The sequence below is a fragment of the Sciurus carolinensis genome, chromosome 16 (assembly GCF_902686445.1).
Source record: "Sciurus carolinensis chromosome 16, mSciCar1.2, whole genome shotgun sequence".
NCBI classification, from domain to species: domain Eukaryota; kingdom Metazoa; phylum Chordata; class Mammalia; order Rodentia; family Sciuridae; genus Sciurus; species Sciurus carolinensis.
Window position 1 is genome coordinate 29,825,937 of NC_062228.1, and position 21,040 is coordinate 29,846,976.

The 21,040-nt window shown below is 35.9% G+C and overlaps 1 protein-coding gene across 4 annotated transcripts in view; it reads right to left on the minus strand.

The window, feature by feature from the left end:
* The window catches only part of Fto (FTO alpha-ketoglutarate dependent dioxygenase), a 379,184-nt gene that overhangs the window by 235,760 nt on the left and 122,384 nt on the right, over nucleotides 1-21,040 (minus strand). For all 4 annotated transcript variants that reach the window (XM_047528062.1, XM_047528060.1, XM_047528058.1 and 1 more), the window contains exon 4: nucleotides 14,136-14,279. In XM_047528062.1, coding sequence (XP_047384018.1) covers nucleotides 14,136-14,279 — 144 coding nt within the window. The remainder of the gene's footprint in view (nucleotides 1-14,135; nucleotides 14,280-21,040) is intronic.

Consider the following 21,040-nt stretch of genomic DNA (forward strand, 5'->3'; position numbering starts at 1 on the left):
CCAATTTCCTTCTTCTCCAAGTGAATATCTAGTTTTCTCAACATCATTTATTTTTAAAGAAATTGTCCTTTCTCTACTGTACTGTATATTCTTGGAACCTCAGTCACTCTGTCAAAAACCATTAGGCACATAGTATGTGTATTTACTCTGGGGTTCTCTACTCTGTTCCCTTGGCCTAAACTTCTGTTGCTAGGCAATAACCAGGATGATTTGATTATTAGAGATTTGCAGTATGAAGGCTCAAGATAACTTTGGCTGTTTGGGGTCTTCTGTGGTTCAACATAAATTTTAGTATCACTTTTTCTGTAAAAAGTATTGCAACTGTCTTGTTGTCAAAGCAAGCATCATATGCTCTTGATGAACCGACCTCCTTATCACTATAAGATGACTTATTAAAATACACTGTGACAGTATTTAACTTAAAATCTATCTTGTCCAACGTAAGGATAGCCACCTCTGCTCTTCTGGTTACCATTCACATGGGGTATCTTTTCCTATCCATTCATTTTCAATGCATGTGTGTTCTTAGCTAAAGTGAGTCTCTTTTAGGCAGCATATATAGTAGTCCACTCTTATTTGCAGTTTGCTTCCCATAGTTTCATTTACCTGCCATCAACCACAGTTCTACAACCACCCAACTACATCAACATGGCTTTTGGATCCAGGAACCCCTGAAGGTCATTAGTAAATTAAAGCTATGACACAATGTCTACCTCATTCACTTCATCCCGTGATGCAGGCACTGTATAATCTCACAAAATCACAGGGGCAAGTATAGTATATTTTGAGATGAGAAACAACATTCACAGAACTTTCACTAAAGTGTAATTATAATTATTCAAATTTATTAGCTATTATTGTTAATATATTACTAATCCTAATTTATAAATTAAACTCTATCATAAATATATATATATAAATATATATATATATATAAATTATATATTCAGGGTTTAGTACTATTCACAGTTTCAGGCACTCACTGGGGATCTTAGAACATATCCCCCTGTGGATAAGGGAGAACTGATGTAATTGGATCATTTATTTAAATCCTTCCAGCCACTCTATGACTTTTGGTTGTAGAATATAATCCATTTAATTTAGACTATTAATAAGGACCTACTATATACATTTTGTTCATTGTTTTCTGACAGTTTTATAGTTCATTTATTCCTTTCTTCCTCTCCTGTCCTCTTTCTTTGCAACATGATGATGCTCTGTACTGGCATGCTTTGCTTTCTTTGCCTTTACCTATAGTATATCTACTATGCTTTTCTTTGTGATTACTATGAAACCTACATAAAACATATTATTGTAATAGAATTCTACTTAAAGCTTATAATGACTTAACTTTGCAAATAAAAACTGCACTTAAAATGTTTCTCTTCAAATTTTAATGTTATTGATGTCAAAATTTACATTTTTATATGTTGTGTATCCACTGACAAATTATTGTAGCTATAGTTAAATAGTTTGTCTTTTAACTATTCTATGAGAGTTTAAAGTATTTATGGACAACTAGAGTGCTGTGAGCACATTCTTAATTTGCTATGAGTTTTATACTTTAGCATTTTTGTGTTATTAGTCTCTGTCTCAATTCTTGTGGACATGTCTGATGATGATGAACTTCTACAGCTCGTGTTTGGGTTTTTTAAGGAAAGCCTTGTCAGGTACAATATTCTTGGTGGTTAGATTTTTTTTTTTCCTTTCAGCACTCTGAACATATCATCTCATTCTCTTCTGGTCTATCAATTTTCTGCTGAAAAAACTACTGACAGTCTGTTAGAGATTCCCCTATGTATGACAATTTGCTTCTGTCTTCCTGCTTTCAATTTTTTCTCCTCACACCTGACTTTAAAACCTAGATTATAATATATCTTGGTGTTATAATTTGGATCTGAAATACTCCTCAAAAGTTCATGTGTCAAAGGCAATGCAATAATATCCAGAGGTGGGGCTTTTAGAAAATGACTGAACAGTGAGGGCTCTAACCTCATCGGTGGATTAATCAATCTGATGAATTACTGGTTTTAATGGACTACTAGGTGATAACTGCAGGCAGGTGGGGTATGGTTGGAGAAAGGAGGTCACCAGGGATATGCCCTTGGAGATTATTCCTTGACCCTGGCCCTTTCCCACCATCTGCTTCCTGGCTGCTATGAGGTAAGCAGTTTCCCTGCCACATACACCCTCCTACCCCGATGTTCTGCCTCACCTTACACCCACAGCAAAGGAGTCAGCTGGTCACGGACTGAAACCTCTGAGAGAATAAGCCAAAAATAAATCTTTCCTCCTCTAAGTTGTTTATGTCAGATATTTTTGTTCACAGCAATGAAAGCTAACTAATACACTTTATCATTTATCGTTAATCATTTATCAATTTGAGATTGTTTGGTCTTCTTGGACGTGAATATTCATTCCTCTCCTCAGATTTGAGAAGTGTCCTATGCTTCATTTTTTAAAATTAAGGTTTATGCCCTTTTTTTCTCTCTATTCTGTCTGGAACTCCCATAAGGCATATATTAATCCACTTGATGATCTCTCATAAGTCTCATGGTTTTATTTGTTCCTTTGACTAGTTTCAAATGACCTATCTTGAAGTTCACTGATTCTTCTGCCTGGTTAAGCTGGCTCTGAAAGCTCTCTATGGAATTTTTCAGTTCAGTCATTTTGTTCTTCAGTGCTAGGATTTCAATTTGTTTATATATTTTTAATAGTGTACATCTCTTTCTTGAAATTTTCCATTTGTTCCTATCTTGTTTTCCTATTTTAGTTTAACTGTCTCTCAGTGATTTATCTTTCATTGTTAATGGTTTGAATATGAGGGTTCCCCCAAAATATCCTGTTAATGCAGGAAATCCAGAGGTGAAATGATTAGGAGAGCTGTGACCCAATCAGTCCACCCTAGTCTGAATGCACTGACAGGGTGGTAACTGTAAGTAGGTGGGGCATGGTTGGAGGTGTGTCTTAGGTGCATCTTCCTTGTGCACCCGTCTCCTGTCTCTCTCTGCTTCCTGCCCCTGCCATAAGCTACACAGATTTCCTCTGCTGGGCCCTTCCCCCGTGATGTGCTGCCTCACCTTGGGCCCAGAGCAACGGAGGTAGCCATCTATGGACTGAAATCTCCAAAATCATGATCCACAAATAAACTCTTCCTCCTCTTAAGTTATTCTTGTCAGGTATTTTGGTCACGGCAATGCAAAAGCTAATTAAAATACTCACTGAACTTCAAGATAATAATTTTAAGTTCTCTGTCAAGGAGTTCATAGATTTCCATTTCTTTGGGGTCAATTACTGACATTTTACTTTGTCATTTTGGTAAAGTCATGTTTCCCTGATTGTTTGAGATGCCTGTGGCCTTGTGTTAGTTTCTGCATGTTTGATAAAGCAGAAATTCCTTCTAGTCTTCATCAGTCAGTCTATTTGGAGATTATGTGTGGGACATGGGACAGGCCTCACCTATGTGCTTGTTATTGGGAGACCTCAGCTGGGCTAGCCTAGTGCTTCAGTCAGTGGACACACAGGACTAGCACCTGGACTCCCTGGGTTCTGTCCCCTGGGACTTCAGAGACAAGCCTGGAACCTGGGTCCACTAGGTCCATGTCCTTGGTTTGTGGGATTAGCCTAAAGTCTGGGTCTACAGCAGTGGGTGTGAGGCCTGGGTACATACATGTCATTCTACACTAGGGTATACTGGGGCGGCCATTGATCTAGACCTGGTCCTTGTGTCCACCAGATACTATGGCTACAAGGGCCAGCCTGAAACTAGAGCTAGACTAGAGCATGGGTCCACAGGAGCAAGCCTAGATTCTGGGGCCTGAAGGTTGCTTGGTATCTGGGATCCTTTAGGTCAACCTGGACCCTGTGTCAGTAAAGGGGGCCTGGTATTGGGTGGGTGTGGAGCCTGGTTCTGGGGGAACCTACCAAGACACATGGTCAGTAGGGGCCAGTCTGGCATCAGAATTCATTGGGGCAGAGGTGTTGTCAGGTTAACAACAAAGTCAGGTATTCCCTTCATTTTCCCTTCCCCCTGCAAAAGATATCCCTCTCAGATCTAAGCTATCTGGAAGAAGGAGGGATAACACAGCAATGTGAGACTATCCTTACTACCCTCTCCAATGCATCTTTAATTTCTGTGCTCCACCCACTGTTGTAATCTCATCCTTTAGGTCCTATGAATGTATTCTCATGTATGGACAATTCTTCAAATTGATTTTCTATGAAAGGATAGGTACTAGAAACCCATATTCTGCCCTCTTGCCTGAAGGTAGGGAATTAATTTTAAACTAGCTTTCTACAGTGATATTTTCAAGGAATACTGAATGATAAAGAAAATGCTATAATATATAAAACATTGGGAAGTAAACAGACTCAAAACAGTATGTACATTAGTTTTCTAAAAAGAAACATAAATAGCTGGTATGGTAGACTGCAAGTTCAAGGTCAGTCTCTACAACTTAGCAAAACCTGTGCCAAAATTTAAAAAAAGAACAGGCTGGGATGTAGCTTGGTGGTAGAACATCCCAGGTCAATTCCCAGTACCAAAAAAAAGAAAGAATGAAAAAGGAATATATGTTACCATGTATAAAGAAGAAATGCTAGAAGAAATTAGACCAATTAGGTATAAATAATATTACCTCTTCTTTACATTTTGCTATAGTTTGAAAATTCTCTATAATGAACATGAACCGTATTTATTTAATTCCATGGTATACATTTTTCTTCATTTTTAAAATCTCTGAAATTCCAATATATCTTAAGATGGCAAATTTAGCTAAAATTTATTGCACATTTAGCAAAAAAAAAAATTATGTTTTAAAGACACAAATGGAATTGTCCAATGAACGTATTCTTAGAAAAGAGGTATTCATTCACCAAATAAATAGTGAAGGCAGTAAGAGCTTTGTTAGTCTTGTAAGTCTTTCCCCAAATATAATTTTCCCTAACAGTAAAAACTTTTTCATAAAAACAAGTATGGGGCTGGAGGTGTAGAGCACTTGCCAAGCATGCATGAGGCCCTGGGTTTGATCCCTAGCGTCACATGCATACAAAAAAAAGTATGGGGGAGAATATGACCTCTCCCTCTTCCCCTTTCTTTGAAAATTAACTTTTGTGGAATGCTAGGTTTGTTGTTATGTTTTAAAGAGAAAAGATTCTTGAGGTTAATAATTCATTTTTGCTTTTTAAATATGCAAAAATTCTTTAATCCAACTTTGGTAAGGGCTTCTTCCCCCTTAACTCTTCCAGACCTCAACTCTTCCCAAGAGACTGAAGAACATAGGTGAATAGGGAAATGGAAAAATAAGAAGGAACAGAATTTGGGTTAACAGCTAATTGAATGAAGTAGTTTTCTTCCTTTCCCCTTTTATATAGGCAGAGCCATGACTTCTACCTACTGTTCCAGTGAAATGTGGAGACCAGAACTTCCCCAAGTTAATGAATGAAATAAATAAATACCACTTACACTTAATTTCTATTCCTTCATATACCTTCTGACCTTCCTCTTTACTCATTCTTATCTTACATCCAATTTTCATTAGCAATTAAGGAGAATGGCCATGGTTTCTGACTAGTACAACAACAACAAAAAAGCAAAACAAATAAAATGTGTTATTTAGTCTTTTTTCCACTGTATTCGAGTGTAGCAAATAATACTCAAAGGACATATAATCTAACTAAAAGCCTTAATAATTCTTTTCCATTTCTCAAGCTTTTAGGAATTGTATTATACAGATTATAATACAGATTATACAGATAATCAACAAGGCTATATTAAGAATGCTAGCCAATGGGAAAAATTCTGCCCATCCTACCCAGATACAGCCTTATTCCATTATAGTGTGAATCTGAATGAAATACGAAATAACAAAAAATTCACAATTCATCATACCATATCCTTGCTCAGTTACACAGAAACCAACATTTGGTGTTTTTTTATAGAAGATGTAGAAGAGAATGTACACATTGGTCTGGACACTGTGTTGGAAAATCTATGATGTTACATGATTACTTAGAATAGATATAAGAAAATAAAGCATAGGTCACTAAGAAATGGGCTGCCATGGAAGACTTTTAATTCCGTCTCTGGAGATCTATAGGTATTAGGTGAAGGGTCATTTGTGGGGAGAAACTTCAACAGTTTTCCTAGTCAGGAACTTTCAAGGACAGAATTAATGTTCTCTTTTGTCTGTATGGCAATGAGATACTGCCATGAAGTTAAAGAAAAGTCATTCGCTCATTAGATGGATACCTATTTATTAAACATCTACCATATTCGAAGTATTGTACTAGTTGCTAGAGGGGATATAAAGCTAAAACAGTCCTCTTTCTTAGGAATCTAAAATATAATAGAGGTTTTAGCAAACTCCAAGAAAGAGAAACATGAATGGTCCAAGTAAGAATGGAATCAGCAAAGGAGGTCAATGAGAAGAAATCCCAGTATCATAATTGTGCTACATGGAGTTTTTATCAAGACATTAAATAAGTCATGACAAAATATCTGGTGATAGAGAAATAGCACTATAGCATGCTGCTTCTATCAGTAAAAATTTTAAAAGCAATTATAAATTCTAGGGAGAGAGGAAAAGCTATACCAGAAAGTTATTGTTCAAATTCAAAGCAAACTAAAATGTGGCATAATTCTGATTCTTCAATGATGTATGAAATCTTGAACTGACACTTGCAACATTCCCCTTCAACTGACTCGAGTTGGGTCACTTCAGTGAATTACATCTATTTATGGATCTAATCACTCTATCTGCTCTGCAGTAAATAACACATGCATTAGCATCATTAGGCAGTGGTTTTCAAAATTCAAAAATCAACTGATAGAAAAAGTATGCTCATCCGATCAAAATTATAGATCCATATGAAAAGTTATAAAACTCAACACCATCAAAGTAACAATATCCCTACTTTACATACTCAAAGTCAAGAGGAAGTCTCCAAAAATTGGTTCTCAAGATAAGCAATTAAGAAAGCACATGTAGAAGTAAATCTTAACTAGTAAATGAAACAGGAAAAATGAAAAGTATTGTAAAGGAGCTAATTCCATTTTTCTTGATGGATAAACAACCAATAGTGCTTAAACCTGTTAGCTTAAGTCATAAAGCATAAACACATGTTCAAAAGTGACAGAGGTAATCACAGAACAAAATGCAAATGAAGAAAATGTAGTTACCTTTAAGAAATGGAACCTAGGGGTAGGTGGCAAGTTTTCTACTTTCCATTTTAGAACATCCTCAACTCTTTGAATCTGATTTTCCTAGCACATGTGTTATAAAACAATAATAATGTGAATGAAGTATGGACATGAAAAAATTTTCAGGGCATATTATTAAGTGAAACAAAAAGTACTATTAATGATATATGCATTAAAGTCCCATTTATGTTTTTAAAAAACAACAGCATCCACAGATATGTATACATACCAACAGTGCTCAGAAAGTTTTGAATTCTGGAGAATTTATAATTTTCAGATGAAAGATATTCAACTGGTAAAGTCTATGCAAATACTCCAATATCTGAAAACCTCTGAAATCTGAAACTGTTCTGGTCCCAAGCATTTCAGATAAGGGATATTCAATCTGTACACTTGTGTTAATGCTTGCAAATGGGATAGTAAGGTAAAAGAGAACTTCCACATGTTATTCTAAAAAGTTCCACATTGAATGAGAATATATTTGTATTCTCTATTATTTGTTAGATTATTTTTTCTACGTTTTTAAGAATTTGGATTCAAATACAAACTTCACCAGGTATGTTACCTTGAACAGGGTATAGACTTCTTTAAGCCTCATCTTCTATCTTTAAAAGAGCTTTATTGAGATCTAACTCATATACCACACAATTCTCTGATTTAAAGTATATAAGTAAACATATTTTAGTATGTTCAGATTGTTGTGCAACCATAATCACAAACTAATTTTAGACTACTTTCATAATCTGAAGAGGAACCCTTTATGTATTATAAGTCAATCACCATCAAAATTCTTTTCTGAAAAAATTTGATGTCAGGATGACAGAAATGTTACCTGAAGTCTTATGATGAGGAGCAAATAAAATACAGCAGCTTCCAGCACAGTGCCTGGCCCTAACTAAGCACATAGCACATTCATTTCAGGTAAACTTCAAAACATAAATGATGTAAAATGAACAGAAATGAACTAAAAGCCTGGATATGAATAAAGTACAAGAAAGAAGCAAATCCTTTCAAGGGTTCAGGAACACAGAGTCCTATCCTCAGAGCATACTGCACAGGTCAAGGCCCTCTCTGGAGTTCCAGAAAACCAGGGAGCAAGTTCAAAGACACAAGTTTGAAAACATCGGCATTGGAGGACATATTTTAGAGTGAAAGTTTCAGGAGAAGAGATATGTCCTCACCCCTGCAAGAAATTGAACAGCAAGAAGCACACCTTGCAGTTAGCAGGAAGATAAGAAGAACACTGCAAGCTCATATTGGACAAGCAGCTGAAACTATACTGTCATGTTTCTACTTTTCAAAGTGAAAATAAACATGACGGGTGCTCATTTGCTGTTCAAGCACTTTCCACTTAAATGGCAATTCCTCAAGCTTACTGACTGCAGCCTGAAGTTATAATTTATTACTGTTTCTGCGTTATTCCCTTGCCTCGGCAGAAGGCAGAACAGAGCACCTACATTTCAAGACCCAGGAGAGGTAATAAAGTATAATTATTTTGAATTTATGATTAAGCCATAAATTATATGTATTTTTTATTTCAGTTGGTCAGTCAGAGGTTGGGGGGGGGAGGGAATGGGGTCAAAGGAAGGCGTAACAAAAGCCTTTTCCTTTGAATAAAATGTCTCAATCAGGGCAGGATTGAGGGACACCTGGAGGATTTACAAAGATGCCACAGTCTCCAAGTTAAGTCCCAAGGGAGCCCTGGTTAAGAGACTTTTAACTCCTAGAAGCCTCTGTTCCTCCTGCCCACAGGGCTGCATGCTCCAACCAGAGTACCCGTGTTGACTGGAAAAAACAGAAGCACCACAGTTTCAGGTTATACCACATCAAACGCTCACAGTGCTCTGGGTCTTGCTGCCTCTAAGCCATGCGTATTTCATGGAAGGTGAAACCGATCTATATGAAACTACTGACCAGACTGTATGAGTAGTCAACCTTAACCAAAATAACCCTGGCTACTACAGAACTCTGATTCAACAATGGCCAGATGTTAACTTTTCTCACTACCAAGAGGCAATTGGTGAGATTTCCCTTTCTTGTAGTCCCTTTATGTGGCTATGGAAATATAAGTATGGAACAGTTAGGTGCAAAGCTGACAAAACTCGGGGCATGAAGCCAGATAAGAACATGACATTCAGCACTCTTCTGTCACCTACTCGCCTCATTGGTTCTCCCATACACCATGGCCCAGGTCCAATCCTTGTCATGAGTCCCCATGTTCAAATGTACCTTGCAAAGCAAGGTCCCATACATTTTTTTTTTTTTTTTTGACTCACAAAATAACTCTAGGAAGGAAGCATTTTACAATAGAGGCAGAAACTCAAAGAGATGCTAGCAATTCAGCACAATACACAGCAGAGTTAATCTGGAACCCGGTCACCTGACAGAAAATTCTATAGCCTTTCCATTATTCTACTCTAAAAAGTTGGTGAAGTAAAGCAAAACCAAAACAGAAGAGTGCTGCATTTTGATTTATACTGCTTTTTTTTTCTGTTTTCACAGTGGATTTTTTTTCTTGGCAACCGAAGCTTTGAAATAGCTGTTTGTTATAGTAACAACAGATAACTGGAAGTGAAATTTAGCTGGGTTTAAATAAATAAAAATAAAGGGACGAGAGAGAACAGTCATGAAGAGTGACTTGCAAAAAAAAAAAAAAATTATAAATTAAGGGGGACCAAAAGGGGTTTGCCCCAAATGTTTACCTACCACTCACCTTTGTCCCAAACATCCCACCTTCACACCCAGCTCCTGGTTAATGAACATAATTTGGTTGATGTCCCTTGAACTGTATAATCTGTTCCACAAAAAAACAGACTCAGTTTGTCTCCAACCTACTTTTAAGTCCCTAACTCCCTGGTTACATGCAGTCTATGGAAAACATCTGTGGCAAAGTAAATCATCCTACCCTGAGAAAGACCAGAGTGTGCTTTTCTTTTCTTTTTTTTTTTTTTCCTCTTTAAGTGAGTTTTGAAGTCCTGGTTAGAAAATTAGTGAAAATTGTAAATCTGTTTGCAAATCTGGTCATGTCTAACTCTGAGATTAGGGCAAAGATTCCAATTTAAAAGTAAAACCGTGACAACCCCAGTTAAGCGTGTCCTCAGGCACTGCCAGCAGGGCCTTCACTCACTTCCACGGGCAGTAGATTTATTACAGGCACCCGACACGTTCCCCATCAGACACCCCTGGAGTATTTACTTGAGACAGCAGGGTTCAGTCTGCACTTCCTCTGCAGACCAATATATTATTATAAATTGAGCTAAACTGTTTCCTTTTCATAAGTGCTATGAAGTTCAGATTTCAGATATCAGCACGGGGCTGAGGGACTTCTTGTTATTTGGATTTCAAAAAGTAACGAAGAAAGGCAGTGTTTGGACAACAGTTGCTTTTACTTTTGCTTCTTTTTTTTTTTTTTTAAGCAGAACATAGAGGAAGATTAATTTTAGAAAGTAAACACTATGTCTTTATAAGAAAATACATTCTAAATGCAGACATTGGGGTACACTATGCTGTCCCTGCCGCACTTCAGGAGGAAACTAGCTATTTCTCCTGTATCTAAAGGCTCAGATATCCCTGTATCTGGGAAAACTGGAGTAGGTTTTATATCTTGTACATCAGCTCCTACAAACTAACACTGATTTCTTCTCTTTATTACCTACAGAGACCCAACACATAAAAATGTATATTCCTTACAACATGCAAATCAAAAGAATAATGCAATTATTTAATATTTTTTATTATTAATGCAATTCTTAAACTATAAGAAAAACAAGACTTTAAGAAGAAATGGAAAGAAAGAAACCTACAGAACATCATTTTTTCTTCCCTTCCTGAAAAGCCACTAGGTGAGGCAGAGGCATTGTGCTGAGGTGGGCAGAAGGGGGTCAAGGAGTAGGGGACCACTGAAGTTCTGAGCAGGGGTCAGTCCTTGAGTGGGGTGAGAAGGGCATCCATTTGGGGTTGGTGGGGCGGGTGGTCCGATGTGAAGTGTCAGACCCCAAGTGGGATAAAATGACAAGTTCCAACACTCAATTTCTTCTTTTGCAATAATAGCTAATAGCTGCTTCTGAGCTTCACTTATTGTTAGTCCCCAATGAATGTGGCTGTTATTCATATTACTACTACAATTACAGATATACACGTGTACACAGACTGAAAAGGAGTACACTAAATCCCACATGAAATTTTTACATTCTTCTTTCATTTTATATAGTTCAGAGTTTTCTTTCACTGCTTCTTTTTTAATCAGAGGGGAACATGTAAGATGTCATTAAATATAAAAGCTGAATTTTACAAAATACTTGCTTTTATACATAGAAAAAAATTAATAAAGCTGTTTTAAGAGGAATCATTATAGTTCTAATCTCTTTTAGAGATACAAATTACTAACATAAGCTCCTGAACAAAGAGAAGTAATATATTGGCTGAATCTGACACTTTATATAGAGTCAAGCCAAATATCCAAATTTGTGTAGTACATAAAAAATGAAATGATAATCTATTTACATTCAGTGATGGGACAGAAACTTCAGTAGAGAAACTCAGTTTCTGAGGACAGATAGGGGAGGAAGAGTAAAAGAGATGACCTTAACATTAAAAACTGTCCAGACTGAGGGGCTAGGGAGATAGCTCAGTTGGTAGAGTGCTTGCCTTGTAAGCACAAGGCCCTGGGTTTGATCCCCAGCACCCCCCCAAAAAAAAAAAAAAAAAAAAAACTATCCAGACTGAGATTTCAGTGTATTGAGAGTCAATCAAACTGGCCTATTTACAGTAAAAAAAGGACTGTGTACGGATGGAGCCTGCAACCCATCCTGGTCCCTCTTCTGCTTCTTAATGGAGTGACCTTGGGTAAATTAAACTTAAGAAAAACTATTTCTGCCATCTTCCTCAGCAGATTTCTGGAGACTGAGATCACTTAAGAAACTGATCTGTAAACTGCAAAGCAACATGAGAATGGAAAAGCAAGAGATTAAAGCTAGTGTTCAACAAAAGTGGGAATCATCACCTCATGAGAAGAATTTAAGAGGTAAAGGGATACAGCATGAAGTACCATTAATTCATGCCATGTGAAAGAATCTTTACAAATCACCTTCCAATCCTCCTACAGACATTAAGGAAAAAGTCCCAGACTGGTACCAGTACATAATGAACACTTCTCTAACAGTTACTAAACTCCCTTTTTAACAAAGACAGAACAGGACTCAGACTCAAGATCTCCAGCAAAGAAAAGTAGCAGGCACTTAATATTGCTTTAGTTTCTCTGTGTTTATATTCATAAACCCTGTAGTTATGCCAAGTGATACTTGGTTTCTGTTTAAAATAGTGATATAAAATCTCCTTTTTAAAATCAATTTATTTGGGTGAAAGAAAAAATAGTAAGTTTATTTAGGGAGAAATAATACATTAAAAAAAAAGTTCAGGTGGATATGACAAGAACCTGGAAGTTGATGTACAAGGAAATGAAATTTGGAAAATGCTGAAGGGATATTCCATGCTCTGATCAAGATTTATGCAACTCCAATATCTCTCCCAAAACCTTACCTAGTACCTGGAATACAGTGAACTCTACCAATGCCCAATTAACTTGGAATTAATTATTTTAATAAATGCTGGGCGAAAGTCCTGATTATTCCTACCTCCAAAACCCATATATCAGTAGATTTCTCTAGGAAGATAGGCGTGAGATAAACTTTGAGTAATAAGAAGCTCTAACCAAGGAGAGAATAAAACCCTGAGAAGCTTTGTGAGTAAAAATGGATACCTACACACTGAGCACTGGAACACACAATCCCACAAATAAAAGAACCTAAAAATTTTAAGTAAAAAAGCAAATAACAAAAACAAAACCCCGCAAACTCCATAGCTTCACTTAGCCTAACCACAGCTGAAATATTATTTGCCAAAGAACTAAATGACAAGTGGAAAGAAAAACCCTGTAGTCCCTGAGAAGAAATTAACTTCAAAATAGAAAAAATCATCTCACTACTAAAAACTCAGACAAGGAAGCGTTTTTAAAAGTTGTACTAATAAGTTGATTTGGATGACTTTCCAACTCTGATGAAGAATCCTGAAAACCATTTAGCACATTTGAGAACTCCAAATATGCTAAACACTTAGAATAAAAAGAAAAGCAGAGGCTGGGGAGATAGCTCAGTCGGTAGAGTGCTTGCCTTGCAAGCACAAGGCCCTGAGTTCGATTCCCAGTACCACAAAAACAATTTTTCAAAACTGAGTAGTATTGCTAAAAAAAAAAAAAAAAAAAAAAAAAAAAAAAAAAAAACTAGATTATAGCAGCTCAATTCACAATAGCTAAACTATGGAACCAAATTAGGTGTCCTTCAATAGTTAAAAAAAAAAAATGTGGTATCTACATACGATGGACTCAGTCTTAAAGAAGAATGAAATTATGACATTTGCCCATAAATGGATGGGGTTGGAGAATATCATGCTAAGCAAAATAAGTCAATCCAAAAATACCAAAAGCCGAATGCTTTCTCTGATATGCAGATGCTAATTCACAATGTGGAGGAGGTGGCTAGGGAAGAATGGAGTTACTTTAGATTAGGTAGAGGAAAGTGAAGGGAGGGAAGGGGGTATAGGGGTAGGAAAAATAGGAGAATGAATCAGATATTATTACCCCATGTACATAAATAACTGTATGACTGGTGGTATTCTACATCATATATAACCATAAGAAGGAAAAATTATACTCCATTAAATATGATGTATCAAAGTGCATTCTACTGTCATATATAACTAATTAAAACAAATTTTTAAAATTTTTTTATAACTAGATATATGTTCTCATAAATAAGTTTCATTATTAATTCAAAATATTAATATTTAAAAAGTCTACTTCAAAAGACATAAGCTAAACATATACCTAATAATCTAAACTTAGACTGAAGTGTAAGTGTAAATTTGATTCTAAGATTACCAAGCATAAAATAGCAGTCTCCTTGGTGAAGGGGAATTGCCAAACCAGGTGTCTCTATGTCCCATGAGATCTTAAAACCAACATGCCAAGTATCAGGATCTCTGCCTTCAAAGTGAGAATCATCTTCACTCTCCTCTTCAGAACCTGTCAAAAGAAGAGAAAGTGATCAGAGAAAAAAAAGTGTAATCTAAACTTCCAGATTTTATAATAATTATCTTAGAAATAATTCATACTTTAATAAGATATGGTTATTAATAAAGTACATACTTTTTGTTCATATGTTTAAAGAGACATTGTACAATATTTTCAGTATAACATTTTTCATCAAAAACTTTAAATAATAAGGAAATAACCACTGAGACTAAGGAAGACAAACTCTTATTTTGTTCAATTTAAAGCAAATAAATTAGAAAATATGAATTAAAGGGATAGTTTTTTAAGAAGATTTTAATTACCAAAATTAATTCCAGAAAAAGCATAAGAAACCATAGAAGGTATAGAGGAAGGTATCAAAGAATTCTCACTCAGGGAAACACAGGCCAAGACCGTTTCAAAGAATTCACTACAAAACAATTAAGGAATAGGTAATTTCAATGTTCATTAAATTGTTTAAAAGCACAGGAAAAGAACTTCCAAATTCTTTTTGTGGAAATAAAATAATATGTATCAAAACTCATAAGGAAAACACACAAATACAAAAACCAAACTTGCACCTGAAAATCAGTGTAAAATTTCCAAATATCAGAAAATAGTATCCAAGGCTAGCAGTACATTGAAAGAATGAAATCCCAATACTAAGTAAAATTTACTTTGGGAATAGAAGGATAGCTAAATATCTAAAAACTTAGACTTAAAATTCATCATATTCATAGATCAAAACAAAATAAAACAAATTATGAGTCATCACTCTGGTGACAAAAACAATTGATAAAATACACCATCCTTTCATAATGAAGTCCTCAATACAATAAGAATAGATGGTTATTTTCTGACCATGATAAAATATGGCTCTGTCTCAACCCCAAAGCCAGCACCACACTTTAATAGAGAAACATCAGGAACATTGCCAAAGTAGAGAATTAGAAAAGGAAGTCTATCACCACAATGATTCATCATTATTCTAAGGGAACAGTCAACATGATGGTACCTTCTGGAACTGCCTAACAGAGCAGCCCTAATTAGACAAAATAAGAGATATAAATTTTTTTAAAAAGAAGAAAAATCTTTGCAGACAATATAATTATTTATCTGCAAATCAATGAAGAAATACATCTGAAGCAATAGGCAAACTTAAAACATGCTGATCGGGCATGGTATGGGAGGATGAAGCAGGAATATCACAAGTTTAAGGCCAGCCTCAGCAATTTAGTGAGACCCGTCTCAAAACTAAAAATAAATAAATTAATTAAAAAGGGCTGGTATGTAGTTCGGTGGTCAATTCCCCGGACCAAAATAAAATATGCTAGGTAGAAAATTAAATCACAGTAATTAGTAACTTGAAAAATATAAACAAACACTTCATTTATAAAAAAATACATAGAAATATCTAGGAAGATTTTTATGTTGATGTTATTTAAGAGCACAAAAGAAGATTTAAACAGATGTAAAGATACACTATGTTTTTGGAAAATAAGGCAGAACATTGTGAAAATGTCAGTTTTCCCTAAGTATCCACCACTTTTTTTTTTTTTAAATGCTGGAAATGGACAGGACTTCACGCATACTAAGTTCACATTCGACCACTGAGCCACATTCCCAGCCTGTTTTTTAATTTATTTTTCTTTTTTTTTTTTTTTTTTTTTTTTTTAATTTTGAGGCAAGATCTCACTAAACTGCCCCAGCTAACCTCAAACTTGTGATCTTCCTGCCTCAGCCTCCCAAGTAGCTGGGATTATAGGCGTGGGCCATCACACTGGCTTAAATCTACCTGCAGATGAGAATTAATCCAAATAAAGATCAACAAGATTGTTTTGTTTTGTTTTGTTTGCAGTGCTGGGGTTTGAACCCATAGCATCATGTGTGCAGGGCAAGCACTCTGCCAACTGAGCTACATCCCCAGCCCTAACAAGATTGTTTTTTAGGTGAGCAGGGTTGGTAGCTAGACAAGATAGTTCTACGATACAATAGTCCCTCCCTCCTTATCCATAGGGGATATATTCCAATGCTCCCAGCGTTTTTGCCTAAAACCATGGATAATACTAAATTCTGTATATTCTCTTTTTTCATATATATACATATCTATGATAAAGTGTAATTTATAAATTAGTCATAGTAAGAAATTAACTAAAATAATAAAATAGAACAATTGTAACAATATATTGTAACAAAATTTATATGAATGTGCTCTATATATCCCAAAATATCTAATCATATTTTCACCTTTTCACTAAGGAAGCACCTGATGCTTTCCTTTGGCATGTCCAAATTGTCAGCCAGTATCACTACTCTTGTGTTGGGGGTATTAGTAAGTAATATAAGGGTCACCTCAACAGAAGCACTTCACTATAGGAACAGCTGATCTGACAACTGAGCCACTATGACTAATGAGCAGGTGTTCTACACAGCATGGATATGCTGGACAGAGGCACCACCTGCACCCTGGGTTTGACAGAATGCACAGCGCGAGACTGCTTCATGCTACTCAGAGAAAGGGGATACGAATTGTGAATTATTTCTGGAATCTTCCTTCAATAGTTTCGGACGGCAGTTTACCACAGGTACCTACTAAAACCACAGAAATTGAACTGCAAGTAAGGAGGGACTACTGTATACATGGAAATATAAACAAATGACAATAGCCAAGGGATGTTTGTCTTAATATATAGAGTTTTTACACATCAACAGGATTAGGATCAGCAGAAAAATGGGCAAATGTTTAGAAGACAGAACATGTGAAGGAAACGGAATTAGGGGCTGGGGGTGTAGTTCAGAGGTAGAGCATTTGCCTAGCACACGCAGGGCCCTGGGTTGAACCTCACCCCGTGCACACGCAAGGAAATAAAACAAGCTCATATATACATATACAAAGATGTTTCAACTCATTCATATAAAAGAAATGCAAATTAATCCACAAGAGTTATTTTTCACCTATCAAATCAGAAACAACTTTGTGTCTTCATTGTGTTTTTTTCAAATACTTTGAAAAATTACAGTTAATAAGAGTGTAGCAAACTGGCACACTCACACTCTGTAAAGGACAATTTTGCAATTCATATGAAAATTACAAAAGCACAAAAGCCTTTGTCCCTTTATAAGAATTAAACTTTTAAGAATACATACTAAAATTCCTACTTTCAGGGGTTGTTAAATAATAATAAATAAATAATAAATAATGCTTGCATATTATTTATTATAGCACTGTTTATTGTGGTAGTTCATAAGAGCAAAAAATCAGAAGCAACTTACATGTCCATCAAAGGTTTCCAGTTAAATAAATTATGATATGTCCAGACAATGAAGTATATGTAGCCACTAACGATAGTAAGACTAAATGTTGATATGAAACCAATATATTTTTAAGAAAAAAACAACTAAATGACTATAATTTGTATAAAAACTACAGTGCATACATTTCTGGAAGGATAATCAGGACTGAGTTTTCTGGGGAGTAAGAGCAGAAGATACACATTGAAAAAGAAGAAGGTGTACATTACAACTTACTGATACTCACTTGTGCAGAAATGGCCTGACGTAAAAACTTTTTAGGCCCATTTAAGAAGCATATATGGAGCACTTGTTAGATACTAAGCACTCACTGTTCCAAGTACTTGGGATATAGATGGCTGAAATAAAGAGTTATGTCCCCATGAAGCCCTCCTTCTAGTGGAACTGTAAATAAGGGTCACTGATTACTGTTTAGGGGGACATTTTAAATTTAAATTCCATCAGACTTTAAACTGTTCTACTAGACTTTGGTCTTCAAGAGAAAGGTCCATTCTTCTATTTCATTGAAATTTAGAGCCTTAGTGACTGGCGCATAGAAGGTACTCAAAGAACAGGTACTAAATCGCTTGCTTTAACAAAATGTTCTTTCACTTCACCCCATTCACAGTCCTAAGTGAGATGACAGAGAAGAAAGTATGAAAACACCTCAAATTAAACTAAAGAATATAATAAAGCACAGAGCTTCTATAAAACTAGTACAACCCTCAACACAAAAGTGGTTTAGGGGCAGGTTCAACAAGGGTTGGAATGGTTAGATCAGAAATCAAGAAGGTGAATATTGAAAGACAAGAGGGTGTAGACTGGCAGAGGGCATCATAAGAAGTAATGAGAGAAGACAAGATGATACTAAGTTTTATGCAATCAAAATGAACAATAAAGCATGTTTTATCCAGGCTAAGTCAAGTACATGATACATAAACAATCCAAAAGTACTTGCGCCCAGATGGCACATATTCACAGACTCCGTACACTCTGAACATCTTATTCTGGAATAACTATATACAAGGGTCAAAAGCAGCAAAGGAAAGGGGATGTGGAATTCCCCTTTATGACTATTCATTCACATTACTTTGCACTAAAGCATAATGAAAAAGTACAGACCAGAAAATCCAAGTTTCATGGGTCTCTGCAGGAGAGGAATGCTGCTGAATGACCTTTAAGGACACATCCAACTGTGGATATTCTTCAATCCCCTCACTTTGAACCTAAAATCCAATACTGCCGCATTAATAGAACTGTATCTTTTTCATATTTGCTCTTTTTTCTAATACATGTTTTCTCAAGAACTTTAGTATCTTTAAATTGAATACTTTCTTTAAAAATATTGTCATATAATAAAAAGTCAAAAGCCATAGCCTTTAACATTAACTCCAAAAATATTTTTAAAAGAATCCTCTGGAATGGGGACGACAGATACCTTACACATTAGGGACATGGTTGATTTTGTTGGTTCTGGGTTTTATGAGCCATGGTAGGGAAAAATTTCAAAACTTTCTCCAGGCTCAGGTGGAAAGAGTGGTATAATCAACTACTGATGTCTGTCAGGGACACTAAAAGGGTCCACGGCAGTACCTGCATTACACAGTTGCTGCCCATGTCTGATGGTATTCTATAGACAGTTCTTTTTCATACATAACACACGGTTACTAATAGTGTTATACATAACACTTGAAAATATCAGGATTTGTTATACGAGAGACTGCGAAATAGAAAAGAATTCACAAAGGTATGTAGCTTTACTTGTCCTCTATTTCCTTAACAAGTCTAAATTGGTTGGCAACTGATAAAAGTACTTTGCATAAAAATCCAAATTCCCAGCTATTCTTAAGTCTTAAGATCTGGCATTCACGAACCAGCCACAAGCTGCTATAGGTAAGAAGTAGCTGCCCCTGTGAGACAAGGCATACTGTCCCCAGTCAGCCACTTTACTTCACTCATCTCTGGTACCTGCCTGCACCCTACAGCAAAGTCTTTGAACCCTGCTCTAGAGCTGGGACACAGAGCCCACAGGCAAATTGGGCCTATGACCTGCTTTTGTCAATAAAGTTTAACTAGAACAGTCATGCTTACTCATTTACATACTGTCCATGGCTGCTTTCCCACATGACAGCAAAGGTTGAGTAGCTAAAACATGAACTACAAGACCTACAAGGTTGAAAATATTTATTATTCAGCCCTTTACAGAACACACTTGCCAATCTCTTCTCTAAAGTCTTAATACTTAGGATTCATGTGAATGCTGGGGCTGGGGTTGTGGCTCAGTGGAGGAGAGCGCTTGCCTAGCATGTGTGAGGCACTGGGTTCGATCTTCAGCACCACATATAAATAAATAAAAAAAAATAAAGTTCATCAACAACTAAAATTATTTTTTTAAAAAACTGAAAGCTAAGGCTGTATAATGGTATAACATAGTAACAACATAATAAAATAATTAATGCTAAAATTAATAGATATCCAGATCAATTTAGCAAAAGAATAGTGATATGAAAAATCATGTTTTTATTTGTCATACCCCAACGCTTTAGGATGCTTCATTCTATTGGGCCCAAATAACAAAGGATGTAGCAAATGACACAAGAAAAACAAATATTCCAATGATAATTTTAAAAATAAATGATTTTTAAACTACATCGTCAGTGGGTTTTAGATGGCTTCAATGCCACTGAATGTGGGCTTTCTAATAAGTGGCAGTCTTTACAGGCTAACAGGCTGGTTGACTACTTTCCCTCTCACTTGCATCTTGGCACGCTTCTCAATCTGGCACCAATAAAGTCCAGAACGACAATCAGAGACAGCAATGGCAATCAGTGTTTCCTGATGTCTCCCATAAATCCACCCCCTCTGAAATGTGCTCATTAAATGATGTTTTGTTGAGGGTTTTCACCCCTTGGGCTGCATAGGAAGGAGAGAAGTTGTATGTCTGATAAATTTTTTATTACTTAAGTATAGTGCTGCCTACTTTCTCAGTGAAATCAACTTGTAATTATCTATAGCAACTGCGACTGATTACTCTTACCCCATGTTATTTTGGAAACAAGCAGAGGCAATGGGTCCCTGCTTGCCTTTAAGCCCCAGTAAAATGGGAAGGATTTTAAGTGGCTCAGTGTGTTTGGTACATTCCCAGGTCCCACTAACCAAACCATTAAAGAAGAAGTAAATGATGTGACAAAATACAAAAGAACACAAAGTTTTCAAGTTAGGTTTATAATGTTCAGAACTACTTACCCCCACACCAAAAAAAAAAAAAAAAAAAGGTTTAAATCTTTTATGCTAACTAGTTTCTGAGGAAAAAAAAGTATTAAATTTAATTAAGGATAAACGCCATCCAATATTTTGTTTACATTTTTAAAGCTATATGCAACCACAGTTAAAGAGGAAACAAAGATAGAAGCCACAGCATGACAGTAGGATTGTTACAGTGCTAATCAAATAAGATATATTACAAAAAACTATCATATTTA